Below are 24268 nucleotides of genomic sequence, written 5' to 3' on the forward strand. Positions count from 1 at the left end.
GGGACCAGTGACAGAGCTATAAATAGTGTGGCATTGGCCCTGTATACGCAGAATTCACTTCTTCCGATTTGCTTTGTGTGCAAAATACATGCTCTACCCTATCCACTGGCAGGCTTGAGGAGGAGGAATTTGTACCTGTGGTGGAGTTCCAGCAGCAGCAAACACCTTCCATTTGTCCTGTTTTCTTCTGTTGCAGATGAGACAAAAGGACCCAGTGAAAGGCATGACGGCAGACGACTAAAGCCACTCCTCCCCCTCCCGCACCGTATGTACCAAGTTTCTCACTGAGCGCATCACAGACGCCAAAATCAGTCATCAGTCTGGGTCCTCGCCTCTTTACTCATCCTGCCCTCTAGTCGTAATGATGGTCATGGTACCAGAGAGCTCTCGGGCTTCCACTGAAAGAGATGATGGCTTTCAAGACATTTCAGGGATCCATGTGATTGGATACATATCCACTAGACACAGGGGGGCTAGGGAGGGGGCGGTGGGTGAGAATCAAAGCTTATCTGCACCTAATTACTCTTCCGCCCGTGAGTGGAGCCATTTCAAGTGGAAGCTGGTCTTCTGGTTGCTCCTTTACCCCCTGGACCAGAGCCGTTCTCTGCTCCTCCCTTGGAAAATTCGCTGGCCAGACAGCTTTTCCTAGTGGTCCTTGTTGGGTCTGGTGCTTCATTTCCTTCCTCTTTGTACCCTCTGATCTCAGACTGTCCCCATCAGAGACACCATCTTTCAGGTACTGGGAGAGTATTTCTGCTCAGGTCATAGACCAGGCTGGGATGTCCCTTGTTTCACGTGGTCACCTTTCCCAAGATCCTTCCTTCTGTCAGCTCCCAGAGCCTCCAGACTTGCTCTTAATGCAGCAGTTCGGAGGGGCTTAGGCATGGAACAAAAGGCCTGGCCCTGCTCCCCATCTGGCTCTGAGAAAAAATAATGTTATCCAATAAAACCTGGCTGCTCTCTAGCATGATGGGGCCTGGGACCTCACCCGCTGTGACATGAACCTCTGCTTTCTTTTCCTGCCCTGCATGCTTGAGGAGAACTTCCGGGAGATAAAACTGTAGGACAGAATGGGTTGTGGTGATGCCAGCTTCTTGTCACTGCTCGGATCTTAGTTTCCTCTCTCTCTTCACCCCCCACCACACCGCCTGGTATCCTTCCTCCTTTTGAAATTCCCCCGTCAGTGATTTACAGTGTTTCTATTTTATTTCTCTTCCAGTTTTGCAAGGCAGTGGTCAACAGGAAGGCCCAGCAGCTCCACGCTCCTGAGTGACAGGCCATCTTCGGACGCAGCCTTTCTGTGCCCATTCTTCAGGCAACTCTGACCCCTTACCGTAGCTAATTCTAGATGCCCTTTACTATTGTGAACAAATAGACCGTCTGGTATTATGAAGCCCGCGTGAGCGGGAACCTGCCCCTCTGAGATACGTGGCGTTGTAGGTGGCTGTATTTACAGCTCCTTCCTCTCCAACCATTGTGTTCTTGACCCATTTCTGTGTGCCCTCCCCCCTCCCCTTTATTTCCAAGTGACATTTTTAGTCTTTGAAAATAGCTACCTTTTGTGATGTGGTGATTTAAACGATTTACTTTGTTTTCAACCTTGGGATAAACTGAAGTGTTTGGCTTCCTGGGCAGGTCTTTGCAATTTTGAGTGCTCACATGGGGAGAGGGAGAAATAGATTTGTTTCCCCCCCAGTTCCACAGAACATCAGTGTGGCTTCATAACTCTGATCTCTGCTCCCAGGAACCCACTGTTAGGAGCGCTCTAGGCACCATGGAAGTACCCAAGGCCCAGCCAGTCTGTTTTGAAAATTAAACAACAGATAACCCCTGCCCCACGCATCGCATCTCTGGTCACTAGTCTTAGAAATACCTATGGCTCCTTGGACCTCCTGTTGCCCACTCTGTCTGAATCTCTGCAGAGCCTGTAATATGCCCGGGTCAACTCTACCTGGAGGGGACTGTCCCACGTGGCCCTTAGAATTGAGTCTGCCCCATGTATGCCTAATAGTGTGCCCCCCCCTCCCCGCTGTCCCCAGGCGCTCTGTATGTCCACACTCTTCACACTCTTCTTCCCTTTTGGGCTGGTGCTGCCACTCAGCAATAACCCCCTCCTCTCTGTGCTTTCTAGATTCCTGTCCTCTGTCTGAGGCTGATCAGGACACAAGGGGTCTTGATCTTTTCATGCTGCACAAAACAAGCATGCAAAAAGCTTTTTCCCAGAACACGTTCCCCCCTCTTCTCCAGTGGCCAGAAAAGAATTTGGGGATCAAGAACTCAGCTTGTCTTGCCCCCATGCTGAGTTCTGCCCTGGACAATCAAGAGCCAGTAGTGATCTCAGTGGCGAATTCTACCAAAGTTGGCTGGTGTGAAAGTCCAGGCCTGCGGGGGAGCAGAGGCTGCTGAGGGCTTCCTAGTTGCCTGTGACTTGGCAACGCTGGAGTACGCCTTCCCAGTGGGAGAATCTGAGATAGCCGTGGTGTCACTTGACATCTCCCAAGCCTTGTGAAGTCTGTTGGCCAAGTGTGCAGTGACTCAAGCTAACGAGAGACCAAATCTCTGTTGGGGGAATGATAAGCAGAATGGGATGATCTGTCCTTAGGTTTTTGTCAGTTTGTTTTGCCTTACTGATTTCTAAGTGCAATAAGGGAGTGTCACGCCTGGGACTTCCTGATGGCTGCTTCCCTGTGGCCCCCCTGGGGCAAGGGAGGGGGGACAGGTTCAGCGTGGTTAGCTCCTGCCTTCACTGAGTCCCCTCTGGGACCACGAGATACCCCATCACACCTTCCTTTTAGTCTCCACACCTTGTGGGGTCTATAGTAATGGATCTGGGGCAGTTCAGTTGGTTATTAGCAGCCCAACTGCTGGTCGCATTTATTTGACAGGGAAAGTTGAAGTGGCATTCCTACTGGAGAAAAATGTAAATGTTTTCCTACAAGTTCTGTAATAGCTGTAATTATATTTGTGCTTAAAGCTTTCCCTTCTTTCACTCATCAACTAAGTGAAGTCCAGATGTGCGTTAGCCTGGGAGAAACAAGCAGTGATAATGTAAGCCGACTATTGTTTACGCGGTTTAAGGGTCAGCAGATGTTGGTCTCCTTCCTTCAGTTCTTCTCTGAGATTCATACATATCACTCCAACTTGGGGAGGAGCGGGGCTTGCTCTTTGTGGGCCTTTTCTCTAGCTCCACCCACCTCCACCTGTTGCCCCAGTTCAGCCTCCACGTGAGCCGAACTAGAATTTTCAGAGGTCAGCTGGATCTGGGGCTCTAGTCCACATCAGCGCAAGGAGGGATGAGCCTGGTCTGTTCTGTCCCCGTGGAGAGTGTCGCTGCTGGGCAATGATACCTTTTAAGTACCTCCCTTCCCTTCTTACTCACCCTGCCCGAACTGACTAGCACTCAGAGGGGCTTAGGATGCAAAGGTCAGCTCCAAGGGTAGTCTTTGAGGATGTGCCATGCCCCTTCAGACCAGCTGCTTCCATCAGATTTCCAGGGCCACAGTCCCAGTTGGAAGCAGCGGTGCCTCTGGGGAAGGAGGGGTGCTGGGCTCTGGCCTTCTCACGGAGAGACGTAGGGGACAGGGTCAGTACTGTGGGCATGTGTGTATCTTCCCCAATTCTCTTACAGTCCCTGCTGGGACTCCCTGACTTATTTTGGTTGGTTCCTAGTGCTACTTCTTTTACAAAATACACTTTGTAGACCTAATTAGATTACTTTGTTTATTTAATGTGAGTTTGTGCCTTTTTGTCTCAATCTTCCAATACAGGTATATTGGGGGAAAAAGCAGTCTAATAAAATCCTAGACAGAGCTGTCTGGAGTCCAGCTTATTGGTGATGTTCTCATGTCCATTTTACAACTTATATATCCTCAAACTCTTGCTGATATCCCCCATTTTACCAGGGAACGATAAGAAAGATCCAAGGTACCTCTAGAACCTTGTGGTACCTTGTGTACCACAAAGTACCTTGTGGCACATGGATTTCTGTAAACTAAGACAATCGCTCATCATCTTACTTATACAAACATCACATACCTGAAAGTATTGGGGCCATTTTCCACTGGTAGTATTTGCTTCTTGCTTTTGTCTCCCCTACTCTCCACATCCCCCTTTATCCTTCCTACCAAGCAATACATTTATTTAAGGGAGTTCGTACCCTGGCTTCTGGGTCTGAACCTTACGAAGCTTGTTTGTAAAACTGTCCTGCATTTTTCTTGGGAGAGTCATGGTTCTCATCAGATCTTCAAAGGAATCCCATGCACGGTCCTGCCCCGCACCCCAAAAAAGACTAACGAATCAGTGATTTGAAGGAAATCATCATCTTTGGCACAGTAAATAATCTTCATGTTTGGGCGTAGATAGAGGTATTGACTTATTTTTCGTTCACCAATGGCTTATTTTCTGAGTCCAGAAGCCCCTAGAAAATGTCCAAGGTGTAACAGTCTGCACGGGTTTGGAAAGAGGAAAACACTGAAGGTTGGAAGTGGAGAATGGAGGCGCTCAGTGGCCTAGAGGAGGGAGGTTACCTGTAGCTGGGGGGTAAGAGCGGATTACAGGTCGTACAGTGGCTGGCTGCGTCCCATCCGGCTCGCCCTCTGCCCCTCCGGGCGTTGGGAACCTGCAGAGATCGGTGCCCTAGAACCCAGACACCCCAGTGAAAAGGGAAGCGCCGGGGAGAGCGTGCCGTCGACTTCCGCCGGAAGACAGCCCCTCCCGGCCAGCCTTGCGCGGGGCAGCCTGGGAGCCTCGGGGGCGGAGCCTGGGCCGCCGCGCCCCGCGGGCCGGGCAGTGTTGCGTCGGGTTCTGCTGCTACGGGGACACGCCTCTCTTACGTCCCCAGTCCCCGAGGCCCCTTTCCCTTCGCCTTGCCCCGTTTCGCGCTCCTTGGAGAGTCCTGCCTCTTCCTGCGGACCCGCCACCCAGAGTTCTCCGTGCGCCCCGGCCCCGCCTCTTACGGAAGCCGAATCGAAGGATCGGAATCCGGAAGAAAAACAATCGGGAGTGTGAGCGGACCGGCACCTGCTTCCCAGAGAGAGCCGGTCGGGCCAGGACCGGCGAGGTGCAAGCCGGCCGGGCCACTGCGTGGGGACGATGGAGGCCATGAACCCACGGACCGAGCCGAGATGCAGGACGCTCAGGTGAGGAAGGCGACTGCGGGCAGGCCGGCTGCCCGGGGAGGGATCGCTACCTCCAACCCAATTAGTGCTGCGGGTCTGGGCCAGAACCGGACTGGGAGAGAAGGGGCCAGACCTGTAGGTTGCTTCTAGTTCAGAGGCCTCTCACATTCTCCCAGGCCAGTATCTAAGAGGGCTATGTTGGGTTCAAACCCTGCGCCTCCTGCAAACTCAGGCCGCCAAGCTCTTACCCACTTCGGCGCCCCTAGCAGGTGTCCCAGTTAGATTCTGGAGTAGGGAGCAGTGTTAGGCTGTTTGAAGTTAAAGCTATAACAAAGCATTCTCCCCTTAGGTCTAGAGTAGAAACCTTGTTCTTTAGATCAGCATATACATCATGAGATCTGCCTGATCCCGTTATGACCTGAAATCCACAATCAGATTTAGATAAGATCCTTTAGTGAAGTGATAATAGCTTGGTCTCATGCTTGCTCTTTAACGACGCTAATCACCAACTTAGTGCCAGTCACGATGCAAGGATTTGCTGGTAATCATGGGACCTAACAGTGGGAACAAGAAATCCCGGCTCTGGAGGTCCCTGGGAAAACAAGGAGCCTTGCCGTGAAAAAGCTCCTTTTAATCCTCCGTTGGACAGCAGGGGGAGATCGTAAACAAACGAAGGGGCAGAACCTCTGGCTGAGTGCCTGCGAAGGTGGTTTTCCTATTGTTTTGTTGATGTTCGGAGGGAGGGGCAGGAAGCTGCTTTAAGTTGGCCAAGAATTTCTTCAGGTTGTGCTTTTTAGAACTCGAACCTCTAAGAACAGGGATCTGGTGGAGAAAAGATGTTTGGGGAAATCCTGCCCTTTTCTTCTTGTCCCCATTCAAAATCTTCTGCTGTAACAGATCCTCCTCCTTACGGTGTGCCTAGGACTTCCCTGGGGCTTGCTGGCTCTCTTGGTCTCTGTGGGGTTTTAGCCCCTGCCTGCTGTGTACTCGGCACAGTCTGGGGGCTTCCCAGGAGCGCTGCTGTAACTGTTCAAATGAAGAGATTTTCAAGTCTCTCTTTCCCCTGAGCCTCTGAGGAAGCCAGTGTTATTGAGAGCTGCTGATTAGATCTGTTGCTTCCCTGGGGTTTATATGAAGCTGCGTTGGATGTTATCCAACTGATGGTTTTTCCTAAAATTGGGTAGACTCTTGGGAAAGATGTTGGGAAACCTGTTATGTAGAATCTTGTTAGCCTCTCTGAAATGCTTGGCAGAATTGGTTGTGCTCCAGGGATGGGTGAGGAAGGAAAGGTGGTGCCCTTATCTGTTATTTTTTAAATTCCCCTGTCTTGCTGTGCTCAGGCCTCTCACAAGGTGAAAACTGAGCGTCCAGAATCTTTCTGGTGGTCCTGGGACCCCATGGATTGAAGAGTGTGGGGTGGGAAGTTGCTGACTGAGCCACAGATGAAGGGCTGTTAGAATTAATAAATTCTTCACTGCCCACCCCATTCACACCCCTTCCCTTGCCTGACTCCAAAACCTTCGGCCCCGCTCGTTGGCAGCTCTCCCTGTGTCAGCAGCACAGGTGCCGCCAGCCGTGGGCAGCTGTATACCTGCACGGAGGAGCCAATCCAGGGTGGGCATTTCCTGCTTCAGGGGACAGAGGGCTTGAAGATGAAGGGCTTGTAGTTCAGTGCCCCTGTTCCCTCCAGTGGATGCAGCAAAACACACATTTCCCATTCTGACTACAACAGATTACGGTCCAGCCATTAGCAGGCGCAGCCCCTGGTCTATTACCTGGACGAGGTCTCATCCTCCTTCCTCCATGGCTTCCCTTCTCAGCATACATGTTGTGACGTGGAACGTGGCCTCTGCAGCACCTCCTCCAGACCTCAGTGATCTGCTTCAGCTGAACAACCTGAACCTGAATCTGGACATATATGTCATTGGGTAGGTGTCCATAGAACGCGTCACGCATCCTTATATCTGAGATCAGGATCAGGTAAGCCTGACCAGTCCCAAGTTGTCCCCACGGGGAACCACTGTAACCTGTTCACCCTTGCCCTGGGGTGTGAAGGCCAAGAACTTTCAGCCTGCATCAGAGCCAGGCCACATCTGTTGTCCTGGGTCAGCAATGGCAGGGGGCTGGCGAGCAATAGCCACAGGGGAGGGAGAACCCAGGGCTGGACAGTCGGCCGAGGGCAGTGCTAGATGTCGGAGCAGAGGCAGGGCCCTCCAGGCCGGGGGCAGGCCTCTGATCTGGGCAGAGGCAGGGCCCTCCAGGCCGGGAGCAGGCCTCTGATCTGGGATGGGCAGTTTGCAGGAACTGAACTGTGGGATCATGAGCCTCCTTTCTGACACTGCCTTTGAAGACCCATGGAGCAGTTACTTCATGGACGTGCTTTCCCCTCTGAGCTTCGTCAAGGTAACTTGCAAGTTCATGGGCAATTGGGAAATGTGTCTCACCTCTTATTACTAATCCCTAGTCCTTTGTCTCCCAGTCCAGCTTTCATGCTGTTACCCTTTTATTTAAAAACCCAAACCCCAGTTGCACCTGGTTCCCTGGGGCTCCTGCCTGCCTTGTGTCTTTCTGAAGTAGCTGCAGCTGAGCGGGACCCCAGGGGCTAGTTTAACACCTCGATATTTTTCAGGTTGGGAGAATTCCTTGGGGAGGTGTAGCACGGCTTAGTAACACCTCATTGCCTACCCTACCCTCAGCCTCTAATCTCTACTCGAAGACCCAGCCTGAAATCTCAGAGTATAATAGTAATTGCCACTATCTATGGTGTGTTTATTGGTGGTGTTGTTTTGTTGTTCTGTCACTCAGTCGTGTTTAACTCTTTGCAACCCTGTGTCCATTGAGTCGGTGATGCCATTAAACCATCTCATCCTCTGTTGCCCCCTTCTCTTCCCACCTTCAATCTTTCCCAGCATCAGGGTCTTTTCCAGTGAGTCAGCTCTTGGCATCAGGTGGCCAAAGTATTGATGTTTCAGCTTCAGCATCAGTCCTTTCAATGAATGTTCAGGGTTGATTTCCTTTAGGATCAACTGGTTTGATCTCCTTGCTGTCCAAGGGACTCTCAAGAGTCTTCTCCAGAACCACAGTTTGAAAGCATCAGCATTATAAACAAACTCTTTATGTACATTATTAAAAAATCCTAACTATTCTGAAATATAAGTGTTATACGGATGAAACCAAGACTCAGAGATCATGACAGATTTGGATCCAGATCTTTCAAACTTCATAACCCATGTCTTTAACTACTGTACTTTATTACTGTACTGGTGATCTCTAAGGCTGACAGATATCCTATGACTCTCCTGCTGGTATCAGAGGGTGTCCTCTGATCTTAAGAGACATGCACCTCAAATCCTCAGAGACCCAGAGGTCAGAAGAGACACATGTGGAGGAGAAGGGTTCTCAGTCTATAGGGCCAGTATTCTTTAGGAAACCTTTTTGACCATAGGATAATCTGCAGGAATGCTCTAGATTGCTGGATCTTACTTGTCTGCCCTACACAGCTGAGAGATGAAACACAGTCCCACTAAAAATACCTCCAAGAAGCATTGCTTCTCAGAAATACCAGAACTCCTTTTTTCCTTTCTCTGGGTGATTGGATTGCTTCAGGATTCACTCCATTACCCTAATCTGTCCAGAGGTGCTGAGGCAAGAGCTGTGAATCCTCTGGAGGAGGGCAGAGCCAGGTCACGTCAGATGTGATCCTGCTGCTGAGGCTAAAAGATGCCAGTCCCCAAGCCCTTGGCTCCCCCCAGATCAAACTCAGGCCTCTTCCTGCAGACTTGGAGCTGGCCCCTCTCAGAGGGCAAAACCACTTGTCTCTCACCACCCACTCCCTTCCCAAGACTGGAGGCCTCCTTGTACCTCGGCTCACTGGCAAGGCATCGGTGGGATGGACTTGAGCCAAGGAAATTAGCTCATCCTGTGGCATGGACACAGCTCACTCTCTCCGTGGGGCCTCCTGAGGTTGGGAGACCAGCCTGAGGGCCTGGCAGGCACCCACAGCAGATGCCCCTCCTTCACATAGCCGAGAGTAGAGTAGAGCCGTGCCTGCAGCCTGTTCCTGAGGCCGGAAGTTGCTGGCCACAGGTTGAGAAGCCTGGTGCTTAACCCTTTTGCCTGCTCCTCGGCTCCCAGCCTCCCTCCTTCTAGTCCCTTCCTTAGCTCCTCCTCCTTCATTTCCTCCAACTAGAACTTCCCTACAAGTCTCCTGCCTTTCCCCATAGCCCCACCCTTTCTCCCAATCTGAAGTTTTCCTGCCCCACCCCCACCTCCATCCTCCCTGCCCTACCCCCACTTCCCTGCTCTTTCAGAGTGGGCTCTAGCCTGTGGGGCGGAGCTCAGTGGCCCCCACCTGCTCTGTGGGATCAGATTAATCTTGAAACTCTTCCCAAATCTTTTTTCAGTTCCCTGGGAGTCAGTCCCCCCCGCCCCTGGGAGTCCAGCCCTTCCCCACTCCCATTGTCCTATTTGCTTGCGAAAGAGAGAGACCAAGACAGGGGTGGAAAGTGAAGTCGGGGACACATTGGTAGCAACCTGTGCCCAGCCCTGGGTGCTCACGCCTCTGTCCCTCGGTCTTGGGTTCAGGGTTCCCCCTCCCTTGACTCCTCCACCATCCCAGAGCTCCTGGCATGCGGGATCAAGTTTCATAATTCCTGGAAGGCCCCGGTACATGCTCCCCACCCGGGGATTTCCTCCTTGGCCTCTGCACCTCATGCTCCGGAAATAGCTACTCGGGTGGTGGGTGTAGACAGCCTGAAGCTGTGAGAGGGTCACAGGCCCATTCCCACCCCACCTCCACGGCAGCTGAGAGCGGGGATTCTGGCAGTCCTGGTCCTTTGACGCTGCTGTCCAAAGTGGTCCTGCGGGTTCCTTAGTCTCCTTGTGCCTCAGTCCTTCTGCAGAACAGGGACCCTTCTTTCAAAAGTTGGCCAGAATTAGCTGTTTCCCCCAACCTGCGCACACACATCCTTTGTGCTCACTCTCATCCCCTCTGCGTGGCGTTCAGGGACACCAGCTGCCCATAGTGTGTATTATTTTTCAGTAGCATTTTCTTAGTTGTTTTTTCCTGAGCTATAATGTATGGAGAAATGAAGTGTAGAGTCTGGTGGATTCTTATACGTGTATGTAGCCATGCTGCCACCCATCAAATCAAGATACAAAGTATTTCCCGTTCTCTCATGCTTATGTCCCTTCTCTGCATTTACTTTCAAGAATCCTTAAAGTAAAAATTAATATCAAGAGCTACCAGTTAATCCAGAATCTTTAAAAAAAAAAAAAAATCCAGCATCTTTAAGATAGATTCCTGCTTTATCGATGAGAAAATAGACTTGTCCGGCATCAAATACTAACAGCCCGAGCTGGTTTCTGAACCTAGATCTGGCCCTTAGCCATTGTCCCATAAAGCATCTCTGAAGTTCTTTGAGCCCTTCCATGCACGGTACCCGGGGGAGCTCAGGAGGGCTCTAGGGAGAAGGGTGCCTGGCCATACATGAGCTGGGGCGGAAGAGTCAGTGCCCTCCTGATGGTGGGATGTCTCCACCCCCTTGCTGAGCCCCCAGATTCCCTCATTTGGCAGCTGAGACTCCATCAGCACTGAGATGCCATAGACCTCTGGGGCAGGACATCCATGTGGCTCAGGGTTCTCAAGGGCGCCCAGCACAGGCCCTGGAGGGACATGAATGACTGTCACCCTTCTGTCCTGCAGGTCTCCAGTGTCCGCATGCAAGGGCTCCTCTTACTGATCTTTGCCAAGTACCAGCATTTGCCGTTTATCCAGGTCCTATCTACTAAATCCACCCCTACCGGCCTCTTTGGGTACTGGGTAAGGACTGAGCTGTTTTCTGAGTCAAGAGCTGAGGGGGCCTTCTCTCACTGGATGGAGCGAGGCTGGGGGCTTTAGAGCTGGGCAACTGAAAAAGGGAATGAATGGATTGAAAAAAGGGGGTGAAATGAATCTTGGCACTCTGTACAGGCCAGTGCCCCGCATAGCTGCCTTCCCTCCTCTGGGGCGCCTAGTGTCCCTGGGACGGCAGGTAGGTGAGCTGGGCTGTGCGGAGGTGAGTGTCTGCCGATCCTGGGAGATCCCACAGGAACTGAGACCATCTGCTCTCAGGCCCCGGATGGGAAAACAGGTGTGTCTCCCCCTTCCTGCCCACCTACCAGGGGAACAAAGGGGGTGTCAACATCTTTCTGAAGCTTTACGGCTACTATGTCAGCATCATCAACTGCCACCTGCCCCCCCACATGGCCAACAATGACCAGCGGCTGGAGCACTTTGACCGGATCCTGGAGATGCAGAATTTTGAGGCACAGGATATCCCCAACATCCTAGACCATGAGTGAGTGTGCTGCTGTGAACTGTGCCCCGACCCTCTCCTCCAGGCCAGCCCCGGCAAGCCTGCTCTGCCGGGTCACTGCTCCCCCGCCAGAGGCAGTCTGCCCCCATCTCCCGCCCTCCCGCAGCCTCTTTCCCTGATGCCCTGTCTGCTCTCCTCTTCAGCTCTGCTTGCCTGGGGTCTGGGACCCCTTCCCTTTCCCTGGCCCCTCTATCCTGCCTAGAAACTCTGGACACTTCCAAACATCCCAGGTCAAGAACCTCATAGTTCCTGAGGTCCCCGGGGAGGGCTGGTTCTCAGGTGTGCCCTGTGGGGGCACCTGGTGCCGGGTGCCCAGCTGGGGGACAGGGAGGGAGGGCTCGAGCCTGCTGCACGTTCACCACTTGCCCCTCAGGGCTGGTCCCTTTGGCTTGAATGGCCGGTGGGGGCCAGGAGAACAGGCCCACTGGGGCCCGCCCTTGTCTTCACCTGATCCTCCCTCAGCCTCTGGCTTTTCACCCCCTCCTCGAGCCTTCTGCTTCCTGGCAGCCCTGCAGTGGGTGGTCAGAGCCCCTGTGGTCTCCTGCCTGCTCTGACCCCATCACAGACCCTCAGGCCACCTGCCTTCCTTTCTTTCTGAAGCCTCATTCTCTGGTTTGGAGACATGAACTTTCGGATCGAGGACTTCGGTTTGCACTTTGTTCGAGAATCCATAAGAAATCAGCGCTACAGTGACCTGTGGGAGAAGGATCAGGTATCTGAGAGGGGGATCTGAGCCTGAGGGAGGAGAGTTCTGAGCCCAAGGCAGGGGAGGTCAGCAGGAGGTGTGGGGAGATTCCCTAGCGCCCGTTCTCCTTTCCCAAGCCTTCAAAGTCCCTGACCCCAGGCAGGGCAGAGTCTAATAGGCCTTGGTTGCTGGGAGTGGGGCAGCCAGGCTTGTCTGGCCAGCCTGGCCTCCACCTGGAGGCGCTCCAGCACCAGGTGTGTGTGAGGTCGGGGAGCGAAAAGGGCTGTGGCCTGCCGACCCTGCCCAGCCCTCAGTGTCCCTGTTGTCTTTCCCACTCCCGACCTGTCTTGCCTCCTGGAGGATGAGATACCACCCATTGGGACACCCTGCCTACCCCAGCCTCCCCTCTGACACACTTCTGCTAGTGGTTCCTAGGGAAATAGAATTCAGAGCCTGGTCCCTGTGGTCCAGGGACAGGGAAGTGGTAGGCGGCTCCCTCCCCTGGGACTCCGGGGTGGGTGGGTAGGGGGGTGATGTTTGCCTTCTTTCGCATTCAGCTGCTGTCCTGGGGATCGGGTACAGGGCTGGGGCAGTGAGGAGCAGTCTGACTGGGAGGGCACCGCCAGGTTTGAATCTTGCCCCACTGCGATGGCAAGTGCCGATCCCTTTTCCTCCAGCTCAGCATCGCCAAGAGACACGACCCACTGCTCCGGGAATTCCAGGAGGGCTCCCTGCTCTTCCCGCCCACCTACAAGTTTGATAAGAACTCCAACAACTATGACACCAGGTGAGGGGGCCCCACCGGGACAGAATGTGCTTGTTGCAGATCTGGGCCTGGGAAGTCAGACCGTGCTGGCCCTTGTGATCATGGGACCCACCTTCAGTTAGAAGTGTTGGGGAAGCAGGGCTAGATCCAGCCATCACCTCTCAGGAGCGGTGCCTCCACACCCCTCATGAGATGCTGACTGAGGGAGCTGTCCCAGATGGTCCCAGGAGGGAGCAGGAAGGGGAGCTGGTGCTGGCCAGAATGGGGGCTGGGGCCGGGGCAGGTAGAGCCAAAGGGGAAGGAAGACAGCTGATTTCTGACTGCAGGGCAAGGGAGATCGGGAAGGGACTATACTTCAGCATCCTTCAAACTCCTGCCCTCCTGCCCCCCCAGGGCTTTCTGGTCCTGCCCAGAAGATGGTGGGGACAGAAAGCTTGGCTCAGCCAATCACTGGTGTTAAGTAGTCCTGCCCTGGCTGTGAGTGGGTTGGGTACTAGTTAAGGAAGATGAAGTAGGAGTTGTCAGTGGGGCAGTTAGTGGGGAACAATGCAGAGATAATGTACCTGGTTAGAAATTAGAAGCACAGTTTGTGCTTTATTGGCATGCATGACCTTGGTCATGGTATTTAAGCCTCAATTTTTCCATCTAAAAATGGGGATGATAACAGTACCTATCTCATGGAACTGAGGATTCATTGAGACCACCACAGGACTTCTATGGTGGTCCAGTGGCTAAGACTCCCAGCTCCCAAAGCAGGGGACCCGGTTTTGATCCCTGGTCAGATCCCAAATGCTGCAACTAAGACCCAGGGCAGCCAAGTAAATAAATATTTAAAAAGAAATAAATAAGACCTGGCATGTTAGCCTAGTGCCTGGCACCTGGTAGGCACCACGATAACTGCTGTTGTTGTTTTTAGATTCAGGTCTTCAGGTCGGAGTTTTACTGAAAGCCTTTCTAAAGAACTGAGAAAGGGACAGGTAACCACCAAAACCTTAGACTTAGGCAGTGGGGCAAAAGTAGCTCGGGCCCAAAACCCCTGACCCAATTTAGGGCAGGGACCCTCATCTCTTTGAAGAAGAATAACCCCCTACATGTTACATGGGGCTGTTTGTATTCCCCTAGCAGAATTGTCTTCTGAGGGAGATAGGTGCCCCCAGGGCAGCCCAGGCCTCTGGGATTTAGGCGGTGAGTAGGTCTGTCCACAGCCAGGCCAGGATGCGAGGGGGCCCTGCTGGCCCAGGGCCGGAAGCCGTGTGGCAGAGCCACAATGTCCCCGCCAAGCGAGGGGGAGAGCGTGAGCCATTTGAGGCGTGTGGAGCAAGACAGAGTGGGGTCACAGCCAGGGGCCGTGCGCACAAGAAGAGGCCAGGAACACTGGAACCGAGGGCCGGCTGGGCCACAGCCCGAGCCAGAAAGCAGGGAAGAGGGCAGGCTCCCGCTGGCCCAGGTCCGCAGCCGTCAGTCTCCCCGGCCATCCATTGGAAATGAGGATCATCGTGGAAATTGTCAGGCCTCTGTGGGACAAGCCAGGCCCCTCTACCAGTTACACTTGCCAGCATGAAGAGAGCTGCTGACAGGCCATGTGGCCAGGCGTAACTCTGCTCACACCCCCGGGTACGGGAGGGAAGGCGGCAGGAGGCTGGAAGTCACGCAGGTGGTGTGGAGAGGCTGAGATGTTCACGGTCTTCCCCAGGTGGCTGTGCTGGGATAGTGGAGCCGGGGCCAGACCTCTCCAGACTGTGCTGCCTGTGATGCTTTCCTCTAGCCCGCAGTGCCTCCAAATTCACAGCCAGTCCTTTTTTTTTTTTTTTGATGAATTGTATTTATTTTTAATGTGTATTTATTTTTTGGCTGTGCCACACAGCATGTGGGATCTTAGTTTCCCGACCAGGGATCCAACCCACACCCCCTGCATTGGAAGCGTGGAGTCCTAACCCTTGGACCACCAGGGACCCACACAGCCAGTCTTGCCAGCTAGCAGCAGAAAGGAGGTCAGGGCTGGGATAGCAAAAAGCTTGCCAAGGAGAAGGCAGATGTTACTTCTACGTGATAGATACAATCCTCACTATGACGGACATCGCTGAGTGCTGACCATGGGCCAGGCATTGGGCAGAGGGCTTTGCCCACATCGCTTCACTTAATTCCTGCTGTATCTTCATTAGGTAGACAGTGTTGATACTGACTTCTTACAAATAAGGGAACTATCTCAGAAGGTCTAAGTAAGGTAGTAACCGAGTAAGTGATGGAGCAAAAAATTTGAACTGAGGTCTGTGTGAATCCAGACTCATGCTTTCCCTTGCCTGGAGCCCAGGAAATGAAGGAATGTCTGGACAGGAACAACAGCATTACAGGGGGACATCACAAATGAAATATCCCCCGCTGGGAATGCCTGTGGTTGGCAGGACCCCCACATAGGGAACAGAAACATTCCTGTGTGATCAGTCTGTTATTCATCCTTGAAAACCTGGTTGAGGCATCATCTCTATTGGGAAATCTTCCCTGACCCTTGCCAGTTTTGCTGAGAGTTCTCTCCTGCTGTTCACGCTGCCTGCAAGCCTTGCACATCGTGCGTTCACTGTGTCTTTTCCTTTTTGCTGTGCTGTGAATGCCCGGAGCACAGAGGCTCGATCTGGTTCACGACTGTCCCTGGTTATGTGGCACAGTGTGCCTGCCATGTGTTTGAACGGGGAGCCCGAGAGGACGAAAGGGACAGATAAGATATTTAAGGAGCAGCCAGTCTAGTAGAGGGACCCACCCAGAGAGAGAGAGCCAAATAAACACTCTCAAGTCCAGGAGCTGGCCAGTAGAAGGCTCCAGAATTCTGTGTGGAAGTGGTAAAAGAGAGCGAAGTGAATGGAGGAGGGCAGCTGAAGCCAGGAGGAGTCAATGAGAACTGTCAGAGAGGCAGCAGGTTTCACAGAAAGGAGGACAGGCTTTCTGATCAGTCAGCAGCAGCGCCGATGAGAGGCACTTTGAGTGGGAATGCCCCGCTGAACAGAGGGACTGAGCTGTGTGCGGGGCCGGTTCGCAGCTTCGCCTGGCCTCGGCAGCGTACTGGAGCTAAGATGTAATGAGAAACGAGGTCGGCTCCGTTACAGGGGAGGGTGAAAGGGCTGAGGGCAGGAAATCCTATTAAAGTCAGGGATTACAGTAGGGTTTTGTTACAGTCCACAGGAACCTAGTCCACCTCCCCGCTCGGCAGTGAGCAGAGGATGTTATGATCAATCTAGGCAAGACTCAAGTCCAGAGTTCAGTGGGACACTTAGAAGCCATCTATAGGGAGCCAAGAGGAAAATGCTCCCAGACCCAAAAATGGAACACATCACTCCTTTGGGGCCAATAAATTGGCTCAAGTTTTCTAGGCTCTTAAGCCTGGAGAATCTTGCAGAGCTACTTGGTCTTAATTTTTAGAAAGTAAAGACATATCACAGGCATGCCTGGGAGATATTGTGGAATTGGTTCCAGACCACCACAGTAAAGCAAATATCACAATAGAGTCACTCAAACTTTTTGGTTTCCTGGTGCACGGAAAAGTTAGGTTTATACTGTTCTGTAGTCTATTGAATGTACAATAACATATCTAAAAAAATGTACATACCTTAGTTTTAAAATACTTTGTTAGTAAAAAGTGCTAACCAGTCTCAGAGCCTTTGGCAAGTCCTCCCTTTTTGTGATAGTAGCATCAAAGATCACAGATCACCTAACTATTATACCCCTAAGAGAGCTTGAACTATTATAAGAACTACCAAAACGTGACTCAGAGACATAAAGGGAACAAATGCTATTTGAAAAATGGTTCCAAGTAGTCTTGCTCAATGCAGGTTTGCCACAAAGGTTCAATTTGTAAAAATCACAATCTCAGCCAAGTATTAATGTAAGAAAAGCACAGTAAACTGGGGTGTGCCTGTCATCTCCAGAAACAGTTCTTGGGGGCTTCCCTGGCGGCTCAGTAATAGAGAATCCACCTGCCAATGCAGGAGACATGGGTTTGAACCCTGATGCAGGAAGATCCCTCATGCCACAGAGCAATTAAGCCCATGTATCTCAACTATTGAGCCTGTGCTGTAGAACCCATGAGCCACAACTACCAAAGCCCTCGCCCCCTAGAGTCCACGCTCCACCACAATGAGAAGCTCACACCACAACTAGAGTAGCCCCTGCTCTCCGCAACTAGGGAAAAGGCCGTGCAGCAACCAGGACTCAGCACAGCCATGAATAAATAAATAAAAATTATTTTAAAAAACAGTTCTTCTCCTCAGTCATGACCATTCAGCCAAAAAAAGCATCAGTGAGGCCCCACTCTGGTTACACACTGGGAATCGGCCACTGAGGGACAGACTTGGGGGAGACGGGTGCAGTGGAGGAGAGCTGACTCCATGGGCAGCAACATGGGCAGGCACCCAGCTCCCACCTGCACACGGTGACCTCCCTCAGCGTCCGTGTCCTGTAGAAGGGAAATGTGACCTGTGGCGCCCTTCCAGGGTTGGGAGGATTAGAACAGTCTAAGATGCCTGCCACAGGCACATGATGCATGGAGAGACCCCGTGTTTAGCTGTTACCAGGAATGGAGAACTGGGGGAATATATTTATTCTGCTTATTTGTTCCTTTGTCTTCTGTTTGTTAAACAAGCTCCTCAACAAGTTTGTCAATCCCATTTATCAGATCCTCCCCAGTCTCCTGGCTTATAATAAGGGCTCAGTAAAGGTGATTGAGGGCTTCCCTGGTGGCTCAGTGGTAAAGAATCCGCCTGCAATGCGGGAGACATGGATTCAATCCTTGGATCGGGAAGATCCCCTGGAGGAGGAAATGGCAACCCACTCCAGTATTCTTGGGGAAATCCCTTGGACAGAAGGAGCCTGACAGGCTACAGTCTGTGGGGATCAAAAAAGAGTTGGACACAATTTAGCGACTGAACAGCAACAACAAAGATCATCAAAAGAATGAACAATACAGGTGCCCAGTGATGAGTGTGGACCAGGCCATGGAAAAGGAAGAAGGGGAGACAGGCTGAGGTCCTGAGGGGGAAGGAGTGGGGATGTGGTCAGGACTTGGGGAGGATTCTGACCATAATAGGGAAGTGGGGGCAGGAGGATGCCTCGACAGGGAGAGGGGTGCATCCGTGTGGTTCACTACCACATTTCAGGAACTGCTAGGCACTGATGTCCAAGGTTGGATTGGAGGTTTTGTGTCTGTAGTTTCTGGGATGGAAATACCACATTCCGACATCCCATGAACACTCTTCAGAAGCGTGAAAGGTCAAAACATGCCAGGAGCTCAGAGCCAGAGGTGACGTAGCCAGTTACCACTTCTGCAACACTCCCTCAATAAGGTTTTTTGAAGTAAGTACTGTTATCACCCCATCTTAGAGTTGAAGAAACTGAAGTTTAGAGTGATGGTGTCACTTGCCAAGGGCAGAACTTTTTTTTTTTTTAAACTAGATCACTGATTCGTTTTAAAAGTATGCAACTCAGAAATAGGCAGATGGAAGAGATGTGTAGGACAAGGTGTGGGAAAGGGCACAGAGCTTCAATACCTTCTCCAAGAGCACCACTCCCCAAATTCACCAACAGAGAACTCTGCATTAACAGGACAGAACCTTTCACCAACTGGTCTCCAATTTTAGAGTCGAAGTTCACCTCCAGGGCACCACCATTCTGCCGCTATTGCTGGAGAACCATTTTGCTATTGAAGTGATGAAGGTGTGGCAGGAATGTTTGTTTAAAATAGTAAGTGAATAAAGCAGAAGACAAAAATAGCCTTTCAAGCTATAAGCATGTGAAGTCATATATGTTAAAATTAACTGGACATTTTTGAGGAAGGAGAGTGAGCTTGGTTTTTTTTTTTTAGTTGTTTGTATTTCACAAGTACTTGTTTTTCGTTTTCATGAGCGCTTGTTGATGGGTTCAATCCCGAGGTTGGGAAGATCCCCTGGAGAAGGGAATGGCAACCCACTCCAGTATTCTTATCTGGAGATAGTCCATGGATAGAGGAGCCTGACAGGCTCCATGGGATCACAAAGAGTTGGATGCAAGTGAGTGACTAACTATTATACCGCTGAGTACTTACTGCATACCAAGCTCTGTGCTAATGCCAGGCATACACAGGAGACACCAAGAGCCCCTTCCTTGCCTTCTGAGCTCGCACTAACTGATAGGCTGAGGGGGAAACAGTAAGCTACAATGGAGTGTAACAGTAGACGTGCTTGTGTCAAGTGCTTTGGAAGCAGAGAGGTCAGGGCGGGCCAGGGACAACAACAGCATGGGAACTGGGCCTCTCCCTGCGACGAAGGGCGTTCCAGGCAGCAAAGCCACAAGAACAGAGGCCCAGAGGCTTGAGAGGCTCACCAGGGTGAGGTGGGTATGAGGCAGAGGTGGGCGATAAGGTCGAATCTGGGGCATCAGACTCCTGGGCACCTTGAAAGCCACATTTGGAGACCTGAGCTTTATTCTGGAGGCAGTGAAGACTCCTTAAAAGGTTTTTGCTGGATTTGTTGTTACTGTTTAAAAAAAATACACATTTATTTATTAGACTGCACTGGGTCTTAGTTGTGGCATGTGGAATCTAGTTCCCTGACCTGGGATGGAACCCAGGCCCCTGTATTGGGAGCGCAGGGTCTTAGCCACTGGACCAGGGAAGTCCGTCCTTAAAAGTTTTGAAGCAGTGAATCATCTGACCAGCTGTATGGTGTCTCTCATGCCCGTTGGGGAAGCTGGGGAAAGGGGATGGCAGGTCTTCAGTTGACTCTTGAGAACAAAGCCTCATAAGAGCCAGCGTCCGGGGCAGCTTGTGTTGTATGAAGCACGGCACTATCTGTTTTTTGTGTTTTGTCTCATTTAACCATCTCAGTAACCCTGAGATGTAACTGCTGTTATCTCCGTTCTACTGGTGAAGAGCTGAGGCCTAAGAGGGGTTAGCCTGGCAATGACGGGCATGTACCCTGTGGTCATGCTGGCTGGCCCAGAGTCCTGGCTTCACCACACCATGGCTGGGCAATTTTAGGAAAGTCCCAACCCCTCTAAGACCCATTTTCTCCACCTGTGAAGAGGGGATAAATGGTCCTGGTCCAAGGTATGTGGGGAGATTCCCTAAATACTTCCCTTCCCTTTCCCAAGATCACATCTCTAGTTGCGGGGAGAGGGTAGTTGCGGGGAGTGGGAGGGAGCCAAGTTCCAGCTCAGCTCTAACCCCACATTCCAAACCTCAGCCTCTTTGATGTCCTGCTGCTTTTGTTCAGGAAGTAAGAAAGGGTTTAGACGGAATGTTTCTGAGTAAACATTTGATTCATAAAAATGTAGATGAGACCGAGGGTCCTTGGCTGAGTCTGACACAGACCTGTGTACTGTTGTTGGCTCTACGTGGCACGCTCCTGCCCACAGCCAGGCTGGGCTCCACCAGCTCTGTCCAGGGGCATCTCATGGCGGCTGACAGGCCCTGGCGTTAGGGATTCCAAGGGAGCTCGTGGGGGTCCCTTCCTGCTGGCCTGATGACCCTTCTCTCCCCTTCTTCCTTTCCCCCAATCCCCAGTGAGAAAAAGCGCAAGCCTGCTTGGACTGATCGCGTCCTTTGGAGGCTGAAGCGGCAGTCCCAGACCAATTTCCACACCCCTGCGCTCTCAGCCCCCTTCACCCTGTTCCTGAGGAGCTACGTCAGCCACATGGTGTACACCATCAGTGACCATAAGCCCGTCACCTGCACCTTTGACTTAGAGGTAAATCTCCAGGCTGCCTGGCACTTGGCAGAGCCACAGCTGTGCCGGGCCACATCCCAGACCTGCCTGCCCTGGGTTCAGAGCTCAGCAGGTCCCCGGGGAGACCTGTAGGAGGACACGATTGCCTCTCCTCCCAGGTCAGGTGTCTCACTGTTCTTAGGAGCTGTTGCTGGCTCTGTCTGTCAAAAATGTGTTCAAACCCTTTGTCAGTAGGTATCCATTTCCTCTTGGTACTGTCCCTTGGAGCTCCTGAGTTCCATTATGCTTATTACCTACTATGTGAGGTAGGACTTCCTTTCATTTGTCCTAAACCTCTCTGGCTCAGGTTGCAGAGGGAACCCCCTCCTCCTGTATCTTGCCGTCTAATGACCAAGGTAGTGTGGGTCCCTTTGAGCTGCCGACTGCCCTCATGCTGTGTGTCCCTCCACGTGCCTCCAGCTGTTCTCACCAGAGGCCCCCAAATTGAATTTGGGTCTTTGGGTCAAAAGCCATGGAATCCTGAGAGCAACTCCCTGGCTGCTTTCTTCATCCTGTCAGCAGCTCCTGCAGCCTCCCCCACCTGCATACTCCGCCCCCAGTACTTGACTCTCTGCCAGGTTACCCACCCACCCGGCCCCAGGCCCATCCTCCCTCAAAGGGCCAGCCATCCCCCACCAGCCTTTGGCCCTTCTTTCCAGCCGGCCAGCCAAGGTCTGATACCCTCCAGGCAGCCTAGCTGAGAGCTAACCCACCCTGCTGGCTGCCCCACCCCACCCCCGCAGAGACCCTGACCTGTTGGAAGGGCACAGTCAGGACTCCCATCTCAGGGAAGGGGACGTTGCTGTGGGACTTCAACCCCCTCTGACCCCTGTGTGTAGCTGAAGCCCTTGGTGTCTGCCCCGCTGATCACGCTGCTGCCCGAGGGCCCGTGCACCATGGAGAGCGACATGCTGATCAGCTACTCCCTGACCACAGACTTCCTCAGCAGCCCCTGGGACTGGATTGGCCTGTACAAGGTGATGGGGCCCGTCGGCCACACCCCACTGGTTTATCCATGCTGAGGGCTCATGGGAGTTGGGCATAGAGACCACAGAGCTACCCTTATCTACCTGGAGTCCTTGCCTACTGAGGGGCTGGCCGTGAAGGGGAGGAGGCAGATGATGCTATGATGGCCAGCCTTAGAAATGAGACCATCCTCCTCTTAGGATTTGACATGGGTCCTGTGTCCTCCCAAACCACTGACCGCCCACCCAATCCCCCCCTCCTACAGGTGGGGCTGCGCCACATTAATGACTACGTCTCCTATGTCTGGGTCAGGGACAACCAGATCTCCTTCAGTGACAGGCTGAACCAGGTACCTTCCCCCTTACCTGAGATAGGGGTTCCACCTCGCCAGCAGGGGGGGCTTGCCTGAGCTCTCTGTCCTCTGGAAGGAGCAGAGAGCTGGATACCTAGTCACTGAGAGCTGGATGGGGCCTGAGGCCATAGAGCTGACCCACATCTGTCTGTCCTTCCCTCCAGGTATACATCAACATCAGCGACATCCCTGAAACTGAGGATCCGTTTCTCCTTTTTTACTATAGCAACAACCTACATTCTGTGGTGGGGATAAGCAAACCCTTCAAGGTAACAGATACTGGTGGGTAAGAGGAAGGGTGAGCTTCCCTGCTGGCTCAGTGGCAAAGAATCCGCCTGCAATGCAGGAGACCTGGGCTCGATCCCCTGGGTTGGGAAGATCCCCTGGAGCAGGAAACGGCAACCCACACCAGTATTCTTGCCTGGGAAATCCCATGGACAGAGGAGCCCGGCGGGCTACATTCCATGAGGTCACAAAAGAATTGGACACAGCTTAGTGAAGGAACAGCAACAAAACAGAAGGAAGGATAGCCCAGGTGACAAGCCCGTTGCTGGTTCCCTGAGGCCATGGGCCGAGGAGCCCCGCCTCCCCGGAACGATAGAGCTTCATCCATTTGGGGATAGGGGAGATGGAAGGCATGGAGCAAAAACCTGCCCCTTGCCCCTTCCACTCACCATCTGCTTTATCCCTGCAGATCCAGCCTTTCTCCTTCCTGGAGGAGGACCCACTGGATGAAGCCCAGCCACAGATCTGAGCCAGGCTAGAGTGATCCAGGGCAGAGGCTGGAGCTGGCAGCCAGCTCTGCCCACCACTGCCAGGAGCTGGGGGCCCAGCCCAGCCCCCGGAGGAGGCAGCGGCATCCTCCACCTCCCAGGGGGAGCCCTGGCCACCTTCCTCTGCTCTCTTCAGTCTAGATCTCTGGAATGGGCCCCTTCAATACAGGTTTTTGTTGCTGAGGTGTGAGTGAAATCAGCTAGTTTGTCAACAGTGAAGATCTAGAGACAGGCCCCTGGATGCAGGAAGGACTCTCCCTCCCGCATCTCATTTCTGAATTTTCCCCACACACTTCCAGCCCCGCCCAGGCAGGCCTGCCAGGCACATGCCCCATCTGGCACAGGCCTGCATTCTTGTCACGCCACCCTGGGCCTTAGGCTGCCTGGGTGGGGGACATGCTCCCATCCGTACAGGCTGCAGAGACTGGTTGGCGCACAGAGCGCTGGGTCCCAGGAGTCTTGACATCTTGTTGCCTGTCCCTTTGAGGGGTGGGCAGAGGGTCTGAGATCCCTGCTTTCAGCAGAAGCCAGTGACCAAGTAGGCAGGATGGAGGAGCCCTCCACCCAGGCTCTCCTGTAGTTGTTGTGGACAGGTTGAGGTGTGTCCTGCCAACAGCACACACATACCCCTACCTCCACCCCCAGCTCAAGGAATCCAGCCCAGAAAGTTCCAGGGTCTGAGCAGAGGACTGCACCCAAGTTTGCTTCTGCTCATGGGTCAGGCTCCATGCCCCCAAAGTGCCCTCCTGAGAAGGGGTGGAAGTTGATAGAGGAGCTTGGCCACAGACTTTCGCAGGGCGGCCCATGCCCAGTCCATCTCATCTGCCCCTATCCTCGCTTGCTGTCGCTGGCCAGAGATCTGCCCTCTCTCTCTGCCCTGGGACCTAGAAGAGGGGGCAGGTGGAGCCGGAGTCAAGACGTTCTGGAGAATCTGGCCTGGGCATCTTCAGAGAGCATTCCCCAGGCACCGTGTGGACGCGGCCTGGCCCCACGCCCACCATCTCCCTTGAGTCAACAGTGGCTGAAGTGGTCACCTTCTAGAAGACACCTCAGGGAGCCTGCTCTGTGACCATCAGACCCATCACAGGACCTGAGACAGGGACACCAGTTGCTCTGTATCCTGACTCCATCCTGAGAGCCATCTGGAACTGTCCCTCTGGCCTCTAGCGGGCCATGGCTAGAGAACATGGCCATGTTCTCTGGCTGTTGCATTGGGGGTTAATTAGAAACAGTGGCTTTTACACCTGTGTGTGACTCCTTTGTGATGGTGGTGGGAACAGGCCCACGTTCACGGGCTCCTACTTGACTCCAGGATGAGGGCCCTGTCGTCCAGACTAGACTGTCTGTGTCTGATGAGGGTGACAGATGTTGCCTGTGTGGGAATGGGAGAATGAGGTTCTGGGATGGGGGCCCTCTGGGTCCTGGGTCCCAGAGGGCTGTGCCTCCTTTGCTGTTGGGCACTTCGCTCACTCCTACCAAGCAAGTAGAGTGGGCTTCTTGGGGCTGAACTCAGAAAAGGCGTTCAC

The 24268-nt window shown here is 52.9% G+C and overlaps 2 protein-coding genes across 5 annotated transcripts in view; both read left to right on the top strand.

Moving 5' to 3' along the window:
- PITPNA (phosphatidylinositol transfer protein alpha) overlaps positions 1–3810 on the top strand; it is a 36334-nt gene extending 32524 nt beyond the window's left edge. The window contains exons 11-12 of the mRNA XM_043478479.1: positions 197–265; positions 1220–3810. Coding sequence (XP_043334414.1) covers positions 197–241 — 45 coding nt within the window. The 3' untranslated portion in view covers positions 242–265; positions 1220–3810. The remainder of the gene's footprint in view (positions 1–196; positions 266–1219) is intronic.
- Positions 3811–4751: 941 nt separating this feature from the next.
- Positions 4752–23983, top strand: INPP5K (inositol polyphosphate-5-phosphatase K). 4 transcript variants are annotated; one of them, XM_043478450.1, is made up of 12 exons: positions 4754–5138; positions 6938–7045; positions 7412–7520; positions 10822–10938; positions 11280–11455; positions 12074–12185; positions 12836–12945; positions 20450–20633; positions 21491–21628; positions 21883–21966; positions 22134–22251; positions 22664–23983. In XM_043478450.1, the coding sequence occupies exons 1-12, from the start codon at positions 5092–5094 to the stop codon at positions 22702–22704; spliced, it is 1344 nt and encodes a 447-aa protein (XP_043334385.1). In that variant the 5' UTR covers positions 4754–5091; the 3' UTR covers positions 22705–23983. The 4 variants fall into 4 exon arrangements, with proteins under 4 accessions (XP_043334400.1, XP_043334385.1, XP_043334376.1 ...); XM_043478441.1 differs by having other exon boundaries at positions 4755–5138; positions 22134–22238; XM_043478458.1 differs by lacking the exon at positions 4754–5138 and having other exon boundaries at positions 7419–7520; positions 22134–22238.
- Positions 23984–24268: the final 285 nt, after the last annotated feature.

Source organism: Cervus canadensis, chromosome 1 (genome assembly GCF_019320065.1).
Source record: "Cervus canadensis isolate Bull #8, Minnesota chromosome 1, ASM1932006v1, whole genome shotgun sequence".
Taxonomy (NCBI): Eukaryota; Metazoa; Chordata; class Mammalia; order Artiodactyla; family Cervidae; genus Cervus; species Cervus canadensis.